General features: G+C 43.4%; 1 protein-coding gene across 2 annotated transcripts in view; it reads right to left on the reverse strand.

Annotated features, from left to right (window-relative positions):
- LOC137803850 (NT-3 growth factor receptor-like) overlaps positions 1-25,581 on the reverse strand; it is a 145,888-nt gene that overhangs the window by 105,211 nt on the left and 15,096 nt on the right. For both annotated transcript variants that reach the window (XM_068602649.1, XM_068602648.1), the window contains exons 2-3: positions 12,972-13,046; positions 8,407-8,478 (exon numbers count right to left, since the gene is read on the reverse strand). In XM_068602649.1, the coding sequence (XP_068458750.1) occupies positions 8,407-8,478; positions 12,972-13,046 (147 nt within the window). The remainder of the gene's footprint in view (positions 1-8,406; positions 8,479-12,971; positions 13,047-25,581) is intronic.

The following is a 25,581-nucleotide window of genomic DNA, read 5'->3' on the forward strand; positions in this document are numbered from 1 at the left end:
AATATGTAACATAATAACCAACAAATAACCACGAGATCACCTTTTATGGAAACTCCATCATCATCATCATCATCATGAGCTTTCACAATGGCAGCGCCGTTGCATTTGTTTTTTCTGTCTATTTACTGGGTACAGTGCCACACACACACACACACACACACACACACACACACACACACACACACACACACACACACACACACACAAACACACACACTTGATTAGCAAGAGCTATTTCCAGAGTAACTGACGCGGCTGTGAAATGACAGGTGTTGCCACGGTAATTAAAACTGTCAGTCATCCTGTGTGTGTGTGTGTGTGTATGTGTGTGTGTGTGTGTGTGTGTGTGTGTGTGTGTGTGTGTGTGTGTGTGTGTGGGTGGGACGCAGTGCAGTCTATAGTTGTTCCACTTGTCAATCAAAGGAGTTCTTGTCATTTGCTGTCCACGCCGTGAAAGTCATTGTTTTTAGTTGTTTTTTTCACGGAGCGCTCTCACTGTAAACTATTGTGACTTTCAGAAACTTCACACAGAAAGTTGAATAAATACCTTCACGCCGCAAGGCTTCAACCAATCACGTTGAGCAGAATGTTCTGAGGTTGAAACGACGCAGCGCAAACTGTCAGACGTCTTTCAACCCCGACGAAGGCGGAAGTCTTTCTTACCTTTTCACAACAAAAGCCCGAGAAATACCATATCCAGTACTTTCACGTTGTGTATTCGTCACGCCTCCAGTGTGTGACAACACTTTGCTTACTTAAGGTGGACTGACCTTTAAGGTGGACCTGGAAGCTGCTCTTCAGTACGACAGTAGCCTACAGTACCAATGTATTGCTAACACCTTTACTTAAGCTAATGATCAGTGACGACGCTCACGTTAACACTAGCACAATCATTGTTGTCTCATAATGACTGCAGGATAATACTTGCCATGTTAGCGACCAAAAAACTTGACTTTGTAGAGCTCATCTTAAACTGGCAATAACTAATCATTTGTTTTGCCACAGAGGGGCAGAAGAAGCAAGCCGTTAGCGCAACACTTTAGTTCAATAGTTAGCTGTTAGCTCTGTGTTTGTTCTCCACCACCTCCTGAGGGAAACCTCTGTCTCGTTAGCGGCTAAAAGCTACGCTAAGATCCCTCGCTAGTCTCTAACGGCGTCTGTTTGCTGCTCTGCAGGTCGTGTGCAGAGGCTTCACCGCAGCTTTTCCGCCCGTAAACAACAGATAACGATGCTACGTTAGCGGCGAGGGTGAGCTAAAGTAGCACGCTAGTGTTGATGTACGATCACAGGGCGGTTTGAAACATGGACAAAAGTAATCCTGAGACAGCACGATATGTTAAGCAGCTTTTCTGTCTGACAATACTGAGTGGCGCATATTAACTCATACCCAATGTTCTTTTTCTTCCTATGAATAATCTACTTAACATTTCAATTAAACTCAACAAGCAGAGGCCCGTTTCAAGAGGAGCGAAGAGGACCGAGCACGTCCAAGTTTCCTAGCAACACACAGACACACACACGCGCATACAAATCCACATACCCATACACACACACACAGAGAAGCAAACACCATCTGCCCACTTCCTGCTGCTCGGGAAGTCTCGGCGGCGTCGCGATGGCCGCCCCCACGAGGAGCCGGCCGAAGCCCTGATTGGCCCGCCGCCGTCCTCCTTGGAGACCGTCGCTCTTCGCCAGGAGACGCACGATGTCAGGGTGGAGGGGAGGTGAGTGAATGCTAATGATCTCCTCCTCACATCGTCCGGTGAGCTCGCTAAATGTCGTATTTCACATTCGCCGCAGTGGGCATTGAGTACATTAGTGGTGAATTCTGCTTTATTGCAGCTTTAACACCTCACTCGGTCAAAGGCATCTTGTCTCTGCAGCCAGTAGTAAGTCGTGACTTTGAGGAGAAGTGCTTAGCTTAAAGAGAAAAGTCACATGTTTGGTTTTTTGCACACATGGATTCTTATAAGCTAGCTTGCATTTGGAGAGAGGGCGCTAGTTTTATCCATCAATAAAGGAAATTCTAATTATTTGCTCCACCGTCGGTTTCGTCATTGTGAAGGCATCAATAATTCATCAGCCGCAGTCATATAGCTGTACTATAATTATCTCTTAATGGGAGGCGCAGACATGCGCTGCATATTGCATGGCACATGCATCCTGGTTATGTGATGTTACGGGGTGTTAAATGATTAACAGCGTCTGTTTGTCTACAGGCTGCACGTACAGCGAGCAGCACTAATGAATAGTGACACATCATCACTGTTCTTGCTTGTACTTTGATATTTCTACCACGTCGCAGTCTTTTAATATTAATGAGTCGAAGGTCTTCAAACAGACGAGCGGCTTACGAGACGTTTCTCGTCTCCTTGTGTGGAGCTTCACGCTGAATCCACCTTATGTTTTGAGCTACAACGTGTAGAGTTAATTCAATTCAACTGTCAGCTGATTCACATACATATCACACATATGTGATAGATAATGAAGATCTGGAAGATGTTTTATTTATTCATATAGCCGCGGGAAAGAGGTCACATGGTGCCGAAGTGACCATATACGGTTACTTGACCCATAAAGGGTTAAATGATCGGATACATTCGTCCAGGCCTCTGGACGTCAAGACGCTCGTCTCGGTTATTTAGGAAGAAGAAGAAGAAGAAGAAGAAGAAGAAGAAGAAGAAGAAGAAGAAGAAGAAGAAGAAGAAGAAGAAGAAGAGGAGACGACTGCATTTAAAAGACAAAACCAAGAGTCCTACTTAAAACATGGGTTCACTGCTCCAGGTGATTATCACTCTGCATAATGTGAGGCAGTAATTCAGCATTTTTAATGCACTTTATATTCATTTTAGTGCCAGTCGTATCTTTTTATTTCACCATATTTACCCCCCACACCTTGAAGACCGGTCCATGAGAACATTGTCTGACAGGAAGCCGCTGATTCAGAGCATTTTACTGCTGAGCAGCCTAAAGGTGCTAGTCCAAGGTTAGCTCCTCTGCTCGCCATGAGCTACCAGACTCAACGCTGCCGCTCTATTCGTGCCTGTTAGTACGTAGACTAGGTTACATTACAGGCCCTTGCTTTGCTCAGCATACTGCCAAAAGTCCCAGAAATAATCCTGCTGGATAGATTATGTGAGTTTATTAACTCCACAGACAACCAGTTGTCTTTAAAACCAGACGTGGCTCTGACTTGTGTGTGTACTATATGAGATGTAGATATTTCTTAATAAATATAGAGGTTAAAACTCATCAGTTCTTGATGAATCCAAATCTTTTGATGGCGTTAACCACAGGAAGTAGCTTGCTACAGGTGGTCAAACTACATGAAGCAAGATAACAGAGACTTCAAGTAGCTTCATAACGACGCCTTGAGACCATTTCTGAAGAGACAGAGTCAATACTTTCCAGTCGTGAGGTTTAGTGCTACATGCTACATGCTAACAGCCCAGGTGAGGGGGCATTAGTACAGCTGTCTCTTTTTCAGGGATTGTTAGGCTCATAACACCCTGAGTCTAAATAATAAGTTTGATTGAGTGATATATTTAGTAGTATCGCGATATTTTGCGTGGCGATATTGTATCGATACACGGAAGCCAGGTATTGATCTTTTATTTAATCAATTCTAAACGTTTTGGTGACAATTCTGTTGCCAAAGTTTTGATTTGCGGTTGAAAAAAATGTAATAAATCCCATTACATCGCAATACTCAATGTATCGCGATAACATCGTATCGGGTATTAAGTATCGGGACCTCTGGTGATTCCCACGCCTAACATTTAGCAGCTGACGCATACACGGCTGGGTATCGGTGCGTTTTAAGGTCCCATCTGAAATAACCAGTACCAAGTAGTATCAGAACTTCTCCAGTAAACTAAACCTGTATCTAAGTATTGTTGATCTTATCTCACAGCCGCAAGTGTTCTTCATTATTACATAACATGTGATGGCTCACTGCAGCAGCAACTAAAACCCATAATGCTTTGCTGCTCATGGGAGCAGCTGGCCGACATCTTTTCTCATGTCCTCACCGCTCTGACGGCGACCAGAACAATCGTTCTGAAACACAAGGGGGTCAGTAACCTTTTGAGATGACTGGATTGTTTCTTCTTTACTTTACTCCTATTATTATGTGTAAGAAAATATAGATTTCATGCATTCTCATCTGTTTTCTTACTCAGTGTCTGTTTCAATAATATTGATAATTACTTTTGTGACCTGCCGATTGCCCGCAGAAGACCAAGCGCATGTCCTGCCGTGACCTACATAAGGTCTTCAGCAGGCTATTCTGGGACAGGGTCCCTACTGCAGATACGGCCGAGGTGCAACCATGACTGTGACACAGAAAAAAACATCTTCAACGTTATCCAGCTTCACTTTTTTCTCAAAGATTTGCAGTAACTTCCAGAGACAACTGGGGCAGCGCTGCATCGATCCGGTCCAACAGCAATGAAATGCTTTGCTCCACTGCAGCGCTTGCGTTTGGTTTAATCTGCGGTAGACTACGCCGGCATAATCTGTATGAAAGCTTTTCTTCTAACAGGAAGAAAATAAGCGGCTGATCATCGCATCGTAAGTCCAGAAAGACACAGTGGATCACAGTGGACCAACAACACACTCGCACATGATTGTGATGTTAGAAGTCATTAGTTGGGTGTCGGTCCTTGCTGCTGCAGCGCTCCATTAAAGCTCCCACACTGAAACAGGAGATTAAGTTCTGCTTTATGGGCCACCTCACCTTGAACAGGGCTTACTTACTTGGCAGCCCTGACGAATGTTACCTCTGTTCTGCAGTGGAGGTAAGTGGAGGGGAACATAAATCTGTGCAGCACAAGAAACACAAAGAAAATGTAACTCCAAGCATAGCGGTAGCATAGCGGTAGCAGCGCGCAGCATTTACATGCTAACTGTGTTACAATAGAACGTGCGCTCACATGCAGGTTTGCACAACAACACTGTGGCTTGAAGTCAGCACCAAGTCAGCGCCGTCATGTAGCCTGTGTGCGTGTAATGCTACGTCTCATGCTAAGCTCTGGTTTGTCTTTGCACCCTGATGCACATGGTGGTGTCGCCCACCGGTTTGTGGACGACAGCTTTCAAGCCTCGATTGTGGCATTTTGGTGGTCGGCATCGTGTTTTTTTTGCCACAAATCAAACTTGGCCGAGAGGGTGGAGCTGTGGAGGCCGTGTGCTGTTAGCACAAGAAACGCTAAGCAACCAATTCATGCTACCTAGCGAGCTTAGTTAGCATGGTGCGTCTGTACACACAGTATTTACATTAACTATTGTTACGTGTCAGTCTTTTTTGGTCTCCCCTCTTGTTTTTGTTGTTAATTGGTTGCGACCTGTACAGCCGATCAGTGGGGTGGCGGCCATTTTAAAAGGAGGAAGCGAGAAGCGTTTTGGGGCAGTCGTTATTGCGGACAATGCACACGGACACTATTGAGTGTGAAGGTTTTGGCGAGAGGTTGAGGACAGTAGGTAAGACCCTGAACATTTGTGCACCCATGTAGGTACTTTGTTTTGGTTAGCCAGGGAAGCCATTTTGTTTGTTTTGTTACCAGAGCTAGCTGGTCAGGCCCAAATCTCTCCCACATTGTTTATTGTGGTAACAAACCCCCCCCCCCCCACCTCCCTCCTCTACCCCCACACACCCTTAAACCCTAAATAAAAAGGGGACATAACACTATGCTAATTTGGGCTACCAAAAAACACTTGTTTGTGATTAGTCTTTTAGTTTTGTGCTAAGCTAATGAGCGCCGACAGTCATCATGACCTGGTAAATTAGCTATAGAGACCAAAACTCTCCGGCTCCCTTTTTTTTTCCTGTGCCGTTGTGCGGTCACAGAGGATGTTGTGTACAGATTGTAAAGCCCTCTGAGGCCGATTTGTGATTTGGGGCTAAACAAAATAAACTGAAATGGATTTGAAAACGCTTTTGTGTCACGCTGGAAAAATAATCATTTCTGCTTTGTGTTGTGATATTTTAACATAAGTCTATGGGCGTGAGTCAAGCAACTCCTGGCACTTCAGAGTTGGCGCACAAACACACACACACACACACACACACACACACACAGAATATGTGAAGGCTAATATAGCAGTGAGTGCTGGAGGTGCTAGCTGCTGCAGGTGAGTGCAGAAGTGATGCTCTCTGCAGACAGATGGCTCCACTAACACCTCCATCTCTAAAAACAATGTTTATTCTGTTTGTCCAAAGTGACAACACCTTTCTGAGCTGAGGAGCCGACGCAAATCGATCCTTTCGATCGTGACTTTTCTCCTTTTCATCAAACGTCAGAACGGGGAAAGTTAAGATGAAAATAGAGCTGCAGTTGTTCGCGCCGCGTCCGTCGCTCTGTGATCAGCTGCTTCACACGCAGGTGAGCTCACTTTGCTGGATGTTTAAACAGGATGCTTCCACATGTTGTTTCTGACTGACAGAAATCTACAGGAACGCAGGTAAAGGTCACATGAACGCAGGTAAAGGTCACATGAACGCAGGTAAACACTATCAAGCATTTCATAATGACATACAAGGTCAAGTATCATATTTCATAATTGCTGGTCCCTCACTGGCATTTTTTGCAAAGATGTTTATTATAATCCTTATAGCTATAATATCTACACATTATAATGTGATTATAAGTTATTCTCTGGGGTCTGAGTGATTTTTACGTGTTGTGTGTTGTTGCGTAGGTTCAATGTGTTGTTTTTTTCACGCAGCTCTTTGTGGGATCGATAAGTTTCTGTTTGCAAAGCTGCACACCAGAGCGACGACACGGACGCCGCTTCATCACTTTGTCTCCGTCACTTACAGGAGACTGAAGAGAGACGGAGGATGGAGATAAAAGGGAGGAGGAGGAGGAGGAGGAGGAGGAGGAGGAGGAGGAGGAGGAGGAGGAGGAGGAGGAGGAAAGAAAGTAAGGGAGAGCCAACGGGTGTGAGTTGGATTCATGGTCACAGCGAAATCCCCCCAGAACGGTTTGATGATGACGCTCGAACCAGCAGGTCCAAACTCAACCAACTTAACTCAACTTTAACTTGTTAATGTGAACATCTTTTTCATCTCAAACATTACTAACTGCTGGTATGAAATGGTGTCATGTGATCAAATGATATCTACGAATGCAACCTGCATTATTTTCCGTATTGCTAGAAATGAGACCAGCAGGGTTTTGTTCCCTTTTTTCAACGTAAGTTTGTCTTGAGAAGGATATGAAGAGCGACGTGGATGCGTGTTGCTTGACTTTTATCAGAAAGCACACACACAACAGAGAGGAGACATTTTGTTTCTTGGATAAGAAGCGTCGTCTGAGGAATACGGGGTCAGATCAGTCTCAATAACGGCAAATAAAGATTCACAAATGCACACAGAACAATTCACAAATACATTCCAATGATTCATATAAATGTTTAAAAGAAAATCACGAATATATTTCCGCATTTGTATGTCATATATTTGTGAATCTTTACGTGCATTTGCCTTTACTGAGACTGACCTGACCAGCTGTGTTCAAACCAACGAGCAGAAACACTGGATCAAAGCAGATCTCCAAGAAAAACATCATCATTGCCCACATTGTATTCTACTCGTCTCATTTAACCCTGATAAAAGCCTCTTATCATCACAACCAGGAAGCCGTGATGGATCAGACCAATCAGTCACATGACACAACAACATGTGCACCGTTCACTGAACACAGCATTGATATCCACACAACACAGTTTCCCAACATTGGAAACACTTCTGCACATTTGGGATGATGTTGGATTTACAGATATATTATCAAAGAAATGCACACAGAGAGGCAGGACGTTCACATCGCAGCCCACTGACAGACAAACGGGTAAAAACACACAAAAAAAAAGGCCCCGAAACCGCCCAGAGATCAGCGGGTTGAGGTCAAAACATCCGAATAAAAGGAGATGCAGACTGCAGGGGATGTAGTGAAGAATCAGAGCTGGTGACGCGACAACTTCTGGCAGAACAAACGCTGCTTAGAAAATAGGTGAAATGCATGATGGTAACTCGGGCAGACGGGTTCTTCCTGAGGACTATTTGAAGGATCCTCTGCGTCACCGTGATGCTCCTCGTGTCACACAATCTCCCTCCCACCGGGAATCATCTGTCGCGTCCACACATCCAATCATCCGGCTTTGATCCGCGTTTGATGTGATTCATCAACAACTCCCCACCTCACCTCCGTATTTGCATCTCGACATGAAGAAATATAAAAGTAATTGCTTTGAGAAGAAAGCTTTTTTTGACTGCTAAAAGATCCAACATCCCCGTGTTTGTATCCAAGAACAGGCGTAAAAAGTGACTGTGCAATGTTTGTATTCACATGCATGTTGTCCGTGTATGTTGTCCGTGTGTGTGTGTGTGTGTGTGTGTACACTCACATGTAGCGCAGGTGGGGGTTCTTGGAGAACACACGGGCCTGGATGGTGTGCAGGTTGCTCCTCGTTATGGTTCTGCAACAGACACACAGCAAGGAGAGAAACTTGTCAGCTCCGTCACTCTGAATCACTGCCAGTTTAAACAGAGGAGCAGAAACTGGGTGTTGAACCCAAGAAACAGGAAACACGGACGCGGTCGAGATCACAAGACGCCGCTTCAGATACTTGAAACAAAGAAACTTGAACACCAGATGTTTTCCATGATGAGAAGACGTCTGAGGGGACGTAAGAGTTTCCACCTGACAACGTTGTCTACAGCACACAGCTTGTCTACAGTCTTAGTCCCGCCCCCTTGGTGCTGATTGGCTAACTGACCTACTCCTCTGGTTGTATAGAAGTCTATGCTTCATGTGTTAAAGCTGCATTTTCTCTCCTGACCACCAGGGGGCGACTCCTCTGGTTGTATAGAAGTCTATGCTTCATGTGTTAAAGCTGCATTCTCTCTCCTGACCACCAGGGGGCGACTCCTCTGGTTGTATAGAAGTCTATGCTTCATGTGTTAAAGCTGCATTCTCTCTCCTGACCACCAGGGGGCGACTCCTCTGGTTGTATAGAAGTCTATGCTTCATGTGTTAAAGCTGCATTCTCTCTCCTGACCACCAGGGGGCGACTCCTCTGGTTGTATAGAAGTCTATATAAATGACTCTACTTCTCTCTTGATGTATTCCCTCAGTAAACATTGTAAACATGAGTTTATGTCTCAATCTCTAGTTTCTAGTCTTCTTCTATACAGCATGATGTTCATTTAGTATTTTATGATCAAGGTTACTGTGGAACTTTTGCTCCATGACGTCAAACATAAACTGAATGGTCTCTTCTGTTGCTTTGGAGCATTATTAGAACATGTGCCCCTCTCGCCTCCTTGACTTGAATGGAGTTACAAACTGGGGATGTAGACTGAGGATATGTGGCCATTCAGTATGCAGGAAGGATCCCACGAAAGAAATTGCATTCTGGGAAATGCAGGATCCAGTATTTCTGTGGCTAGCTACTACATGCTACTTTACGGGTGTATCCCTTTAAGACGTTAGCTATCAAAAGTATTCGCTTTCTATGTCAAGAGCTTTTCGTGGAGCCGCCATCTAGTGGCTGTTGGAGGATCTGCGTCGGGGTTGAAGTTTCTTCGTCTCTCTGAGCGTCAGCCATCGCTCTCATCATTCTACTTCCTGTCTCCACAGTAAAAGCACTTCTTGTTTCCATGCTCTTCACAATAAAAGTCAATCATGTAATCAAATAAGTTAAAACAGACAAAGAGGAAATAGATCTGTAACCATATATATATATATATATATATATATATATATATATATATATATATATATATATATATATATATATATATATATGTATATATATATATTATTTACTTTTAATTATAAAAAGGTGATACAAAATATTAAGAATTATAATTAGAAAAATCATATAGATATTTTAATTTTTTTAAATTATAAAATAGATATTACTTTGTGATTTTGTTTAATTCACCAGAGAAGGCTTAGTAGGCCTTGACTGCCTGCTACTAAAGATAAAATAAAAAAATATAATAAATATATACACATAATATATACATGTATATACATACACATAGATCAAATTATGACTATAATTGCATGTGTATTATATTAAAGCAATGTGTTGTCGGTGTATTCTCATGGTGTGACAGTATTTGAGCTCTTTCAGCTGCAACCCCAGCAGAGTGAAAAGGACTCGGGGGGAAAAATCAGTATATATTAATATTTTATCTTCCTGTAATATATTCACGTGTGTGTCAGCTCGTTGAGCTGTGTGTTGTCGTGTCTTTCCGTCAGACTGGATGCTCCGGGTACTTTATTGTGCGCTGCGGGGGATTTTATATTATGGAAGTAAACCTTCTTACCGCTGTTTTGTATATTTATTCAAATCCAGCGAGCTGTATATGAAGCAGCGATGTTATGAATCTGTGCATTTACGCACTCACACAGTCGGCTGTTCCTCACCAGACATCTTCCTGCATTTGGCAGGTTGAACGCTGTTACTCTCAGCCGGAATTACGTCTTTAACGTCTTCACATTTGTCTAATATTATAACTCTTTTTATGTGAACAAACTCCAAACCAGATTGAGAAACGCTGGGTTGATCCTGTAGCTCCAGAGGCCGTTGAGGGTCGACCAGAAGTCCAGGAGTCCAGGCCCCAGATCTGCACTTCATTTCTTTGCTGCACAACCAAAACTTAACCACTGGACTCCGTTCATAAGCACGTCGAGAGCAAAGACCGGACTGAGTGTGACAGCCAGCCAACTCTTGCCAATTAGCTAACGCTGCATCTCCTGCAATCGCTAATTTGGAACTGAAGAGCGGTGGAGGAACCTGCAGCGCAGTTTGAATCAGCGAGTTGTAAGTGGGAGAGGATCCCAGCTGGAGCGTCACGTAGCATCACACCACCTCCTCTCAGAGGCTTCTGCTCTTCTCACTTTCTCTGCTTCTGCTCTGCGAGATAGCACTTTTTAGCCGTCACTGTTCTGCCATTGAAGCGCATAAAAAAAGACACAGAAACTTGTCAGATATGCTATGTGCTATATGCTACGTGCTATGCACCGTGTACTATGTGCAATGTGTTATATGCTATAAGCTATATGCTATGTGCTACATGCCATGTGCTATATGCTATGTGCTCTGTGCTATGCACTGTATGTCATGTGTTATATACTATTTGCATATGTGCTATATGTTATATGCTACATGCTATATGGGATGGGCAAAATGCTATGTGCTATGCTCTCTGTGCTATGTGCTATATGCTATGTGTCATGCTCTATATGCTATGTGCTATATACTATTTGCATATGTGTTATATGCTGTATGCAATGTGATATATGCTGTGTGCTATGTGCTATGTGCTATATGCAATGAGCTTTTTGTTATGTGCTATATGCTATGTGCTATGTGCCATGCGCTATATGCTATGTGCTATATACTATTTGCATATGTGCTATATGCTGTGTGCTATGTGCTATATGCTCTGTGCTATATGCTATATGCTATGTGCTGTGTGCTATGTGCTATATGCTATGTGCTATGTGTCATGCGGTATATGCTATGTACTATATACTATTTGCATATATGCTATGTGCTGTGTGCTATGTGCGATATGCTATGTGCTATGTGCTATATACTATTTGCATATATGCTATGTGCTATGTGCTGTGTGCTATGTGCCATGCGCTATATGCTATGTGCTATATACTATTTGCATATGTGCTATATGCTGTGTGCTATGTGCTATATGCTCTGTGCTATATGCTATATGCTATGTACTATGTGCTATATGCTATGTGTTATGTGTCAAGCGCTATATGCTATGTGCTATATACTATTTGCATATATGCTATGTGCTATGTGTTATGCTCCAGTTCATTTGAGTAGTTACGATAACAGTATGGTAACTTCTCAGATACGGTCATAGAGTGTGTAAGAAGTGGACGGAGTCATCGTGACATCACCCGACTGATGTTTAGAAGCCTTGAGTTTGGCAATTTTGCAGTCGCCCTCTTGGGCTACCAAGTAATGCAGAGTAGAAACACATTGAAGTCGTATACGAGTCTGTTACCGCAGAGACCTGTCAATCACAAAGTAGCCCCATCCTCAAGTCCACATCTATTTGACTCTAACAGACCATAACGTACTAAATGAACATCCTGCTGTATAGAAGAAGACTAGAAACTAGAGATTGAGACATAAACTCATGTTGACAATGTTTACTGAGGGAATACATCAAGAGAGAAGTAGATTATATGGAAGTCTATGAAAACATGACTTTTTGCCAGCGGAGGCGTCGCCCCCTGATGGTCAGTGGAGAGAATGCAAGTTTTAAGACACTTCTGCATCGGCTTCACTCGGCAGAACCGAAAGGAACCGGAAGAACCGGAGCCTCAAGTACACATGTTTATGTATTTCAAGTTATTTATGCTCACCAGCTCACGTTACACAGCAGCAGCAACCGTCCATCTTGTTGCTGCTGGTACCTCAGAGTTCAACACGCCTCGGGTTAAACTCTCTTGTTTGTTCTATTTTTTGATGCGTTCAAGTGTGATGTTGAAAATTGAAGTTTTGGCGAGAAACATTAGTAAATAAAGTGATTTGAAGGATGGTTTCCCAGCAATATAAAATAGTTAATAAAGAGGGAATTATGACTTGTTTAACGTCCTCACAATAGCTCATATAATACAACACGAAAACCTAGATTGCATGTTATAATATCTCAGATTGGCACGAGAAGTTACCCGACTGTTACGTATAGATTATATAACGTGGTGCCTGTGTTACTGTGCTGCTTCATTTCATACGGAGGAAGGTGCAGATCTCTTTACAACATTCTTGCCCTTTCTCTTCGGGTGTGTTTTAGTCATGAGTCTGATAAACAGGAATGGAGGGAAATATTCCAGCAATGCATCTGATCCGTGATATGCATTCAAAGCCTTTTCTAACAATGCGTGACCACACGGACACGTGGAGAGCGTGTTGCTACTCACAGCCTCTGTAAGCCGGTGTAGAGCTCCATGTCCACATCCCTCAAGATCTGCAGACCGGTCCAGTTCTCAATGTGTCTGAAAAGTAGGACAGGAGAAGACATGTATGGATTAATATACTAAGTATGGTGTACAATGAACATGAATGACGATATGTCCAGGATGCCGTGAAAACAGGTTGAAAGAGATAAAGATAGAAGCTAACGTCTGCAGATCACATTGTTGAACTTGAACATCGCAGTTTGAGACAGAAACAAAGACATTGAGGAGTAACAGTATTTCTTTAAAGCCGAGTCGGTCTTCCATCACTGGTACATTATCCTGATTGGCCGGTCTGCATGTGAGGGCGGGACTCCGGGACTCTGACAGGTTAACACAAGTTATCAAAGGTCATGTTCACATGTTTTGTTTTTGTAGAAACATGTCAAACTGATAAAATGTTAGGAGAGGAGTAACTGCAGTGTAAAGGTTGGTAATACTCAGAATATTTACTCCTTTTATACAGATCAAGTACTTATTGACTTATATTTGCACACTTGTTGACACTGAGTACCATCATGAACCCTTCAACACCTTTTGCCATCAGATGCTCACCGGTTTCTGATGAACAAATCTAAATATTCAACATGATGCTGCTGACAGTTTAACGTTTAGAGTTGTCTTCCTGAGACAAACAGAGCGTAGTTTTGCAGCAGAGATGTTAATATTAACCGTTTAACCCTGCTATCAGTTATGAATATATAACTGATATATATGTAAAAGTGTGTGTGTGTGTGTGTGTGTGTGGCTTGTCACTTAAAGGAGAACAGCGCTGGTCCATCTTAAGTGTGACTGAGCTGCTGCTGACATCCGGACGAACTCTTTACTTTAATCATCCGAGACTCAGGAGCTTATCTTGGGTCGCCTCACAGGTCTTGAGGCGTTGGAGCAGAAACCTGCGCATGCACACAGTGTACTGCAACATCCACAGCTCTTACGTTACGGCTGACTTCACACACACACTCACACACTCACACACACACACACACTCGCTCGTTCTCTGGACCGGATAACCACCGTTGCCCCTCACACCGATACCGGCGGCGGCTTCGGAGCCTCTCTAATCCAGAGTGTGCACATTGTTCAGCAAACTGTTAATCAAACCTTAATGAGGTTCTTCACAGTTTTTCAAGTATTCATGTGCACACGGTCTGAAGTGACTGCTGTGGTTTGTTGGCCGTGAAAGTTTCAGCAGCGTGGCCTCGTGGGAGCAGCAGGACGGGATAGTGGCCCACTTTGTACCCGGCAGCGGATGGCAGCCAATCAAAACACGCAAATCACATCACACTGAACATCTGTTTACCCAAGAGACCTCCTCCTAGCCCTGACCGCGGGTGTGTGTGTGTGTGTGTGTGTGTGTGTGTGTGTGTGTGTGTGTGTGTGTGTGTGTGTGCGTGTGTGTGTACTATATTCCTTCTTGTGTGTTTGGTTACAAAAGTATTCATGGAAAGATCAGTTAGAGGTACTGTTTGTCCATCTGTCTTCCTGGAATTGATTCAACACCAAAACACCTTTGCATATTTACTCTCTCTCTCTCTCTCTCTCTCTCTCTCTCTCTCTCTCTCTCTCTCTCTCTCTCTCTCATTTGTCATCCAATCCTACCAGGACCAAACAGCATCCTCCGATTCTGCAGAGTGAAGCTGATATGGAAGTGTCTCCTGACCACCAGGGGGCGACTCCTCTGGTTGTATAGAAGTCTATGCTTCATGTGTTGAAGCTGCATTCTCTCTCCTGACCACCAGGGGGCGACTCCTCTGGTTGTATAGAAGTATATGCTTCATTTGATAAAGCTGCATTCTCTCTCCTGACCACCAGGGGGCGACTCCTCTGGTTGTATAGAAGTCTATGCTTCATGTGTTAAAGCTGCATTCTCTCTCCTGACCACCAGGGGATGACTCCTCTGGTTGTATAGAAGTATATGCTTCATGTGATAAAGCTGCATTCTCTCTCCTGACCACCAGGGGGCGACTCCTCTGGTTGTATAGAAGTATATGCTTCATTTGATAAAGCTGCATTCTCTCTCCTGACCACCAGGGGGCGACTCCTCTGGTTGTATAGAAGTCTATGCTTTATGTGTTGAAGCTGCATTCTCTCTCCTGACCACCAGGGGGCGACTCCTCTGGTTGTATAGAAGTCTATGCTTCATGTGTTAAAGCTGCATTCTCTCTCCTGACCACCAGGGGGCGACTCCTCTGGTTGTATTATACCTTATTAGATTCATACAAGCTCAGAGCGTTACAGAGGGGTGTTTTTTTTTACTGAAATCCAACTTTGTAGAAGATAGAACTCTTCCCACAATGCTTTACTGTATTTCAGCAGTTTAAATGAAGTTAATCAGTGTCTTTACATTAGCATTGGAGCTCCACCTCCACCCACACAGCAGACAGCTGTCTGGGCTCAGATGACGCCGCCGCATGCTACCTGCAGCAGCAGCTGACAGACACGAGGAGACCAGCTGCTGAACCAGAGGAACGTTTAGCAGCTGAAGACACGTGGAGTTCCCTCAGGAGTCTGCAGACCAATCAGAGCCTCCCGTCCATCAAGAGGACCAACACGTGACTCTGTGTCGATGCTAACGCTGTTTGAACGCTCTCTTCTTCTAACTCATCATTATTTCCATCATTGGTGAATCTCCTGATCGTGCAAATTGTCGGTCTGCCGCCGCGTGGCTTCTTCTGTCTACTGAAGGTATTTTATCATAAAAGTGACTCATAATTCGACTGGCCGATAAAACAATCTTGACGATTTCCACAATTCAGGAGAATTTATTTGATTCATTTTGTTTCAGTTCCCGGTGAATAAAATGCTTCACTGTCAGAATGCTGTCAATTTGGGCTGATAACATTTGTACCACTGAATATTTTATCCACATTCAAGTTAGCGTAGGGCTAACAGGAAGTTAGCATGGGGCTAACGGGAAGTTAGCATGGGGCTAACGGGAAGTTAGCCGGCGGAAGTCTTTGCCTTCTGGCTTCTCTCAGGTTCTGTTCTTTTTCATCAAGTTTTTTAATTTTTAATTTTTGTATTTCATCCCGTCACTACGTGAATGTACATTAGGATTTATATGTACATATACGTACATATGAATGCATGTAGATGCATTTATATGTACTTGTATTTATAATGTAGATGAATTATACAACGGCAACACCATATCTATCTCCATAATGAATTAATAAAAAAGAAAGAAACGGGTAACCAAGAAATAATTGGTCACAAAAAACTGTATATTGATCATTTACATTACTACTGTTTTTATTATTAATACATATTTCAATAATCATTACCATCATTAAATATCAAAAACAAAACATAATACTTTTCAATGGCGGCTCCTTTCTCCAAATCAAGTCTAAATAAGCAGTAACACACCAGTTAGCTACTGGGAGCACACACACACACACACACACACACACACACACACACACACACACATTATACAGCAGACACATTCACAATCACTTTCCATCCTGACAGCTCAGTGGCTCCACATGGGAGCTTTCTTCTGCTCACTGGAGCAGCTTCTCATCTCCAGATGAAACTCCTGCAGAGCGGCCGGCGTCACCGAAGCGGCTTCGCTTGGTAATAAATGAAATCCTCTTTGCTTGCAGCAACAAAGTTGCCTCTTTTTGTTGCATAGGTTACAGCATGGACTGAGCACACTGCGGCCTTCTTGAAAAGCTGAAGCAGCACATCACACCGAGAACAGACTCACAACTCACAAGCTAATAATAATCATATATATATATATATATATATATATATATATATATATATATATATATATATATATATATATACATATATATATATATATATATACATATATATATATACAGATGATGATGAAGTCACCAGGATGAGCTGCTTTGTCCTGTTAGAGACGATTCGCTGATACATTTCACTGGAAAACTCTCAATGAATCCCCAGTTCTGGTATGGAGGACGTTCTGTCCAGAACACACACACACACACACACACACACACACACACACACACACACACACACACACACACACCGTCAGTGTGTGCCTGCCAGGACCAGAGAAGGAGCTGCAACACTCCTACGCCTGCTGCCTCCAAAGCGTCGAGCCGGAGACTCGGAGGTGAAGAGAGGGGAAAGCGAGGAGCGAAGGAAACGAACAGCGAGAGGGAAGCTTGCAGGTGGATTTCAGTTTCATACCGACGTTATTCCAGATACAGCAGCGACTAAAACACCTGCAGCGTTCCTGTTACACACAGAGCACCAGAGGACACGTCGCTGTGGCATTGGCTCAGTCTGAGCATCTCAGCAAAGAAAAAACACAATCCACATGAGGTTTATTGTCACGTCTGACGCTGTGTCATCATCAGGACGCTTCCTGCTGGAACAATTACAACTGGTGTGAGACCAGGGGGCATTATGTATCCCATCTAGCATGTAAATACCATGGGACGCGCTACCAGAGGAGGTACTGGAGCTAAAAGAGGCGGGGCCTCTGTTGTACGAAGCTTAGCTTGCCAGCTGAGGTTGATGCTAATCTTAAAGCTATGCTAATACAGTGTCTGAGTGGCGGCGAGGTACTCGCAGTGCGTTTGCTGTTCGTTCAGTTTGCTGTTTGCCAAACTCGACCGTCCAAACTGTGTTCCCGCCCACTGCTCACAGAGCGGCGGCGGCTCGTGGGTCGTGAGTGAGGAGTCAGCGGGCGGCCGGTGGCTGAAAGGTGTTCAGTCCTGCAGCCAGACCTGCTCCACCCGAAAAACAGGACGCAGTTTGCAGCAGCAGAATGCCATGGACGGACACGGAGATGCACCCTCACTCACACAGCACTCACATACACATATGCAGAGATGAACCTTTTGGAAACCGTGCACGAAAATCCTCTCACGCCCATATTTTAAGTCCCAGCATGCCCCATTCAGACAATGATTTTTTTTTCCATTTTCGAACCAAATAACATAGTTTTTTAACTGAAACTTCTTCCTAACAGGACAAGACTTTGTTTTATTGTGATTTTTGTTGCAGGTTCTGATTCTTTAGGTCCTAATCTTTCCATAAAGGTGTCTTATTGACGCTCCAGGAGGCTTTTTTGGGGAATCTGGCTCATATCATGCTGGATGTTCATAGTTATGATCAAAATATCTTTTAAAAGTGATTTTTATTTTTGCAGATATACATTTTTTTTACAAATACATACAATAAACAGAAATATTGGAATTAATTTGGGGTTCCTATGAAGACTCAAACAGGGAAAAGGAGGTCTGGAGACAACGTTGGTTCCACAGTTTTCAACGGGTTAAAACAGATAATAGGACCAAGATGCTGCTGACGTTCTTTTAATCTGAGAGTAAAACTGACCCCGGATGAAAACATTAATAACTGTTAGTTCCTGGTTCTGACGCTGTGACGGGAGATTAAAGTGAGTAGTGAAGTCTCTGCTTCTGTAAATCAAAGCAGCCGTCATTGTTGAAGTTGTTTGTTGAAACTCATCAATCAAGATGATTCAACGGCCAATGGAACCAATGAAAAGGTGATTTGTGATTTCATTCATTTTTTAGGAGCTACTGGCAGCTGAGGGGGCGTGGCTAAGAGGTGTGTGTGTGTCACGCAACACGTGGAAGGGACCTGTTGTTCTACACAACAATGGCGGCTCCTGAAGAAGTTAGCTTAGCTGCTGCATTAGCATTGGTTGACCCAGAACTGAAGAGCATTTCTTTAATGAAAAGAAAGACACTGAAGGCTTTTGTGGGAGGAAAAGATGTGAAATGGACGGTACGTGTATCGCTAGCGCTCTTCCAGTCTTCTGAGCACTCAAAGCTCTTTAACATGTCATCATTCACCTTCAGGCTACCATGCTAGCTGCCAGCTCTACCACTGAGCGAGATGTTTTCTCTCTTCTCCGACTGGCTTCTGCAGGAGTTTGATTGACAGATGGTTCTACCAAACACCTGCAAAGTATTTTTTGGAAGTGTGTTTTCCTCAACAGTTTCCAGCGACGGCCTCAGGGGGTTCAGCGTGACACAAGCGGTCGGCTACGCCGCGCTACATCTGAGCGGGAAGCGTCGTGTCGTGTCTCTCGAGCGCCGGCGTTGCAGCCGCCGCCTCCCACCTCGACGCAGACGCCAAGATGTCGAAAAACACAGGCTTGCTTTAGGAAAAATGACATGAACCTGCGATCTGCAAAGAGGAAGCAGAGCTTCACAACGTGTGTGAGCTTCTGTGTCGAGCAGGAGGAGCTGTACGTTAGCGCTGTACGTTAGCGCTGTACGTTAGCGCTGCGCTACACTACGCTACACACCTCCCGCAGCCTCTTTATACACGTATGTGCATGTTCTGCTTGTGTCCTTCAGAAATATGTTATCACTTTTGTCTCTCTCTCTCTCTCTCTCTCTCTCTCTCTCTCTCTCTCTCTCCACTAATGTATTCAGGCCTCCTGAAAGCCAACCTGTCATTAAAAGAAAGAAAAGCCCCCCTGGGGGCCAACTAGCTGCTCCCAACAACTTCAGCTATCACACGCTATTTACATTCAGAAGGAGGGAGGAGAGAGAGAGAGAGAGAGAGAGAGAGAGAGAGAGAGAGAGAGAGAGAGAGAGAGAGAGAGAATGGGCTGTGAGTGCACCCGTGTGTCTCTGGTGTGCGTGTGTGTCCCTGGTGTGCGTGTGTGTGTGTCCCTGGTGTGTGTGTGTGTGTGTGTGTGTGTGTGTGTGTGTGTGGAAGGTGTTGGGGTTGAATCAGTCGCTGTGTTTGGTTTCCAACACATGAAACATTCATGAAGCTCAGTTTACTGAAGAGCCCGACGAATGTCTGCGAGAGGGAGGAAGACGAGCTGGTAGTCGAGCATCCAGCACGACCTGCCGACGAGGAAACACACCGCGCGCTGGAGCAGAAATAGTCCTCAGTGTGTGTGTGTGTGTGTGTGTGTGTGTGTGTGTGTGTGTGTGTGTGTGTGTGTGTGTGTGTGTGTGTGTGTGTGTGTGTGTGTGTGTGTGACTCCACAAGAGTGGAAGGAAGTGAGTGATGTTCTGGTTGCTCCATGACAGATTGAGACGTTAAGGTTTCTCTCACCGATCTGTTGGCTCTCCATGTGCAGCGCTGCTAGCATCGGGAGGAAGGGAGTGTATCAACGTGCTAACATGGCCGCCGTGCTGCAGGGATGAATCCTGCAGCACTCTTGTCTCAAAGTGTTTGTTTGTTTGCAGCTTTTACACGTCGTCAAAGCGAGAGACCGGTTGAGACTACAAAGCTGCATCGTGCCGACTCGTCTCTCTGTGTCGTGTCTTGTAGCTTAGCGTTAGCTTAGGGTTAACTTTTTTTTACTTCTGCAGATTTTGTTCATTTGTTAAAGATTTCCTTGCTGAACAAAACGTGAAAGTATCATAAACCAAGTTGCCCGTTGGCTGTTTCTGCTTCAGGGGTTGGCCAACAAAATATGTCAGCAACATCAACAATATGCTGACGCTGCAGTGTCATCTGATCATAAGGCTGCATTCATTGTGAGCTCTATGAAAGATCTCATACGTTCATCATGGATGGACGACTTTCGTCCAAAAAGATTTCTAGATTGTGACTCTCAAAGCAAAGGCCATGGACTGGCCATGGGGATGGGATTAACCCCTGGAGAGAAGGAATCTGCTATGAGACACTCTTTCTCATTGGAATTAGATGATTCCTGCGAAGAAAAAATAAAAGTTTGCATTTAATTCTTCCAGGTTCACCCTGCATATGATGCCCAACATGTTGAAGGTAGCAGACACAGCGTTCGGGGAAACATTTCACTTTCAGCCGTTTTGCCAGCAGACGCTCGGCCTCCAGCGCCACAGAGACCTTCTGTCACCAGCAGCTTCAGGATCCACGTTCAATCCACGATCAATGAGGGAAACACATCACGGGTAGAGCAAAGACCCCGGTGTGCAGGAAGATCCAGAGCGCTGGCTCGCTCGGTCCTGGTCTGAACCCGACCTGACTCACTGGAGACTGCCGTTGGTTCCTCTTCCCTCGTATGCTACTATTTCTGCAAGGTCACGACCCTGCATAACATCACCTGGGACCATCGTGGTTAGCTTAAAGAAATGCGCCCAAGCCGCAGCTTTTTTCCTCTCGACGATAATGTGCAGCCAGATGTTTCTTCACCGATGACGCAGTGCCGTCGAGATCTAACTACGCAGGACTCGTTTCACCCAAAAGCAACACGCTTTGCTCTCCTCTTTGTCTTGATTAGCATGTTCTGTCTGAAGTAAGATACATGCTAAATAGACAAGTCGGAGATAGAGACAGAGAGGAAACCAGCCGAGACGAGTCAGTGAAGTCCTGCGATGGCCGACAGATGAAGTCTGTGTGAACTGGACTCGGCTCTGCTTTAATCTCCCATGATTCAACGGCACAGAGAGAGCGTTAGCGGCAGCTATCAGGATGCTATCTGCCCCCCCAACCGGCCCTCATGCTAACTCTTCATATCAGGTCCATGAGCGTGTCACAACAGCCAGAACCAGCAGCGCTGCCTCAGTCTGGTATTGACCCGACTTTAAATGACAAAGAGGCGAGAGAGGAGCGGCCGAGTCCAGTCAACTCTATCGTTTGACTTCTTTTAAGCTTTCAAGTTTTTGCCATGAAGTGAAATGACAGTTTTTGGGCTGAAATTCCTTTATAGCACCCCAAATGTTGTTTTAGTCAGATTATTTTGTTGCATATTCAGATTATTTAGGTTCTAATCTTTCCAAAGAGATGTCTTATTAGTGTGTGGGCTGTTGTCAAGGCCCTGAACCGCACAGTTGGAAAAACTCATGTACCGCTCCAGCAGGTATTTTTGGGGAATCACACACACACACACACACACACACACACACACACACACACACACAGACACACACTCAGGATTCCTTCAGCAGAGTGTAACAGTGTGGAGGTTAGATAATTCTGCGGGGAATTCCCACACATGACGAAGCTCAGGGGAATGTCTGTGTGTGTGTGTGTGTGTGTGTGTGTGTGTGTGTGTGTGTGTGGGTGTGTGTGTGGGTGAGGAGAGAGAGAGAAAGAGGACAATGTCTGCAGTGATTTCCTCTCTTCTCTTTCTCTCAGTGAACTTAAGATTCAGGATATTTGCAGAAATGATTGAGTGACACCAGCCTCCACCAGAACCTCCACCCAGCGAGCGACGTCTTCATGCATCCGCAGGGCTGATGCATGCTGGGATGAGGATGAAGGGATCGTCTGCTGCGGCGCTGTCACACGAACGCAACGCCAAGAAATACAACAACCAGAGGAACAGGAAAGCCACATCCGCTCACGCCTCGTGTTGCGTCAGACCGGAGAGATTCAGCACCTCGGCAATGGACAGCGACAAAGAGTTAATGTGGTGACCTCATCAATAAACACGATATGAAACAATATGAAACCATCCATGTGGTGTCGTCCTGGTTACTGGAGAGCTTCAGGGCTTCATTACAAATTACAATTATAATGTTTTTGCATATCTATTGGTTTTGTTTTGGTCTTTCTTTTTTGGCTGCGTGGGATTGTTTGTAATTAACGGCATTCAGATGTTTTAAATAACTTCACAGCGTTTGAAAGTCTAAAAGTCAAAAGATGGACGTGATGATTTAACCCGTTGAAAACTGTGGAAGCAACGTTGTCTCTTTTCCCTGTTTGAGTGTTTTTCTCTGTTTGAGTCGTTGTAGGAATCACAAATTATTTCCAATACTATTTGTTCAGCAAAGTCTTGGTAAAAAAATGTATATCTGTAAAAGAAAAATCCCTTTTAAAAGATATGTTGATGGTAACTATGAACATCCAGCATCATATGAGCCAGATTCCCCAAAAAAGCCTCCTGGAGCGTCAATAAGACCTTTATGGAAAGATTTCTTCTGGTGATTATGAACCTGAAGTACTGCAACACAGCTACCAAGTACTGAGTAGTAGTACTAGTATTTAACACTAAGTACTGAGTAGTAATACTAGTATTTAACACTAAGTAGTGAGTAGTAATACTAGTATTTAACACTAAGTAGTGAGTAGTAATACTAGTATTTAACACTAAGTAGTAATACTAGTATTTAACACTAAGTAGTGAGTAGTAATACTAGTATTTAACACTAAGTAGTGAGTAGTAATACTAGTATTTAACACTAAGTAGTAATACTAGTATTTAACACTAAGTAGTGAGTAGTAATACTAGTATTTAACACTAAGTAGTAATACGAGTATTTAACACTAAGTAGTAATACTAGTATTTAACACTAAGTAGTGAGTAGTAATACTAGTATTTAACACTAAGTAGTAATACTAGTATTTAACACTAAGTAGTAATACTAGTATTTAACACTAAGTAGTGAGTAGTAATAATAGTATTTAACACTAAGTAGTAATACTAGTATTTAATACTAAGTAGTAATACTAGTATTTAACACTAAGTAGTGAGTAGTAATAATAGTATTTAACACTAAGTAGTAATACTAGTATTTAATACTAAGTAGTAATACTAGTGTTTAACACTAAGTAGTAATACTAGTATTTAACACTAAGTAGTAATACTAGTATTTAACACTAAGTAGTAATACTAGTATTTAACACTAAGTAGTGAGTAGTAATACTAGTATTTAACACTAAGTAGTAATACTAGTATTTAACACTAAGTAGTCAGTAGTAATACTAGTATTTAACACTAAGTAGTGAGTAGTAATACTAGTGTTTAACACTAAGTAGTAATACTAGTATTTAACACTAAGTAGTAATACTAGTATTTAACACTAAGTAGTAATACTAGTATTTAACACTAAGTAGTGAGTAGTAATACTAGTATTTAACACTAAGTAGTAATACTAGTATTTAACACTAAGTAGTCAGTAGTAATACTAGTATTTAACACTAAGTAGTGAGTAGTAATACTAGTGTTTAACACTAAGTAGTAATACTAGTATTTAACACTAAGTAGTAATACTAGTATTTAACACTAAGTAGTAATACTAGTATTTAACACTAAGTAGTGAGTAGTAATACTAGTATTTAACACTAAGTAGTAATACTAGTATTTAACACTAAGTAGTCAGTAGTAATACTAGTATTTAACACTAAGTAGTGAGTAGTAATACTAGTATTTAACACTAAGTAGTGAGTAGTAATACTAGTATTTAACACTAAGTAGTAATGCTAGCATTTAATACTAAGTAGTAATACTAGTATTTAACACTAAGTAGTAATACTAGTATTTAACACTAAGTAGTAATATTAGTATTTAACACTAACTAGTAATACTAGTATTTAACAGTAAGTAGTAATACTAGTATTTAACACTAAGTAGTAATACTAGTATTTAACACTAAGTAGCAATACCAGTATTTAACACTAAGTAGTGAGTAGTAATACTAGTATTTAACACTAAGTAGTATTACTAGTAATTTAACACTAAGTAGCAATACCAGTATTTAACACTAAGTAGCAATACCAGTATTTAACACTAAGTAGTAATACTAGTGTTTAATACTAAGTAGTAATAAGAGTATTTACCACTAAGTAGTGAGTAGTAATACTAGTATTTAACACTAAGTAGTAATACTAGTATGTAATACTAAGTAGTAATACTAGTATTTAACAGTGAAACAAACCAACAGACGCCTCCTGAACTGGTCTCTTCACTGGTAAGGTGTCAGACCATGAAGGGTTAACTGGTCTCTGCGTCGTCCTACATTGATGACAGATTTCTCCTTTTATTTGAACAACAGAGCTGTTTCTTTGTGTTTTACTTTGAAATGTTTTCTTTCCTTCAGTGGCTCTCTGCAGGTGCAACGAGCTCACGATGAATAATTCCCTGTGTTGAAACGGCGTCGGCCCAGATGAGCAGCGCAGGATGAACTGTGGACAACTCGGACCGCTTCAAGCCAAAACACAACAAAATGGAGTTTAATTGGACCGCGGTGGCGCTCAGAGCGAAGCGACGGCGTCCTGTAATGAGAGCAAATTAAAAAACACATTTGAATAGAAGCGAGGGGGGAAAAAAGAAGAAAAACCCGCAGCGGTAGATGGATGCGCTCAGAAAGCAGTACCGCTCTTCTCCACAGGGACCGCCAAAAACAAGCCAACACAAGGCCGTGGAAGGGAAGAACTTTCCAGACAGCACACTCGTCTCTCAACATGAAACCGGTCGCTGGACTCTCCCCAGAACCAGAGCGTTGATGCTGGGATGTGTCTGCAGGCTGGAGGCCCGGCACCGGGCCGGTGCTGAACCGAGGCGGGCTCAGCAGGCTCAGCCGGCTCGGCCTGGATCCGAACACACGGGGAGCCGAGGTGGGCCGCGAGCCAGACAGAAGCTCGTGTGACTGGCTTATCAACACAGCTGGAGCTCTAGCTGAACAAATTGCCTCCTCTGTTCACTGTGATTAGACTGCACACACACACACACACACACACACACACACACACACACACACACACACACACAGTCACAAAGTCACTCTTTAAGATGATGTGTTGGCAATCAGAGACCTCGTCTGCTCCGTGGAGAAGGGCCCTTCAAGGACACTGGGTGTGTATGTGCGTGCACACACGAGGACGTGCGCTCCATCCGTCGACCCCAAAGTGCTCGTAACGGTGACGCCAGATTAGC

This window comes from Clinocottus analis, unplaced genomic scaffold (assembly GCF_023055335.1).
Source record: "Clinocottus analis isolate CAN_PGR_092001 unplaced genomic scaffold, fCliAna1.0.p SCAF_6, whole genome shotgun sequence".
Lineage (NCBI taxonomy): Eukaryota > Metazoa > Chordata > Actinopteri > Perciformes > Cottidae > Clinocottus > Clinocottus analis.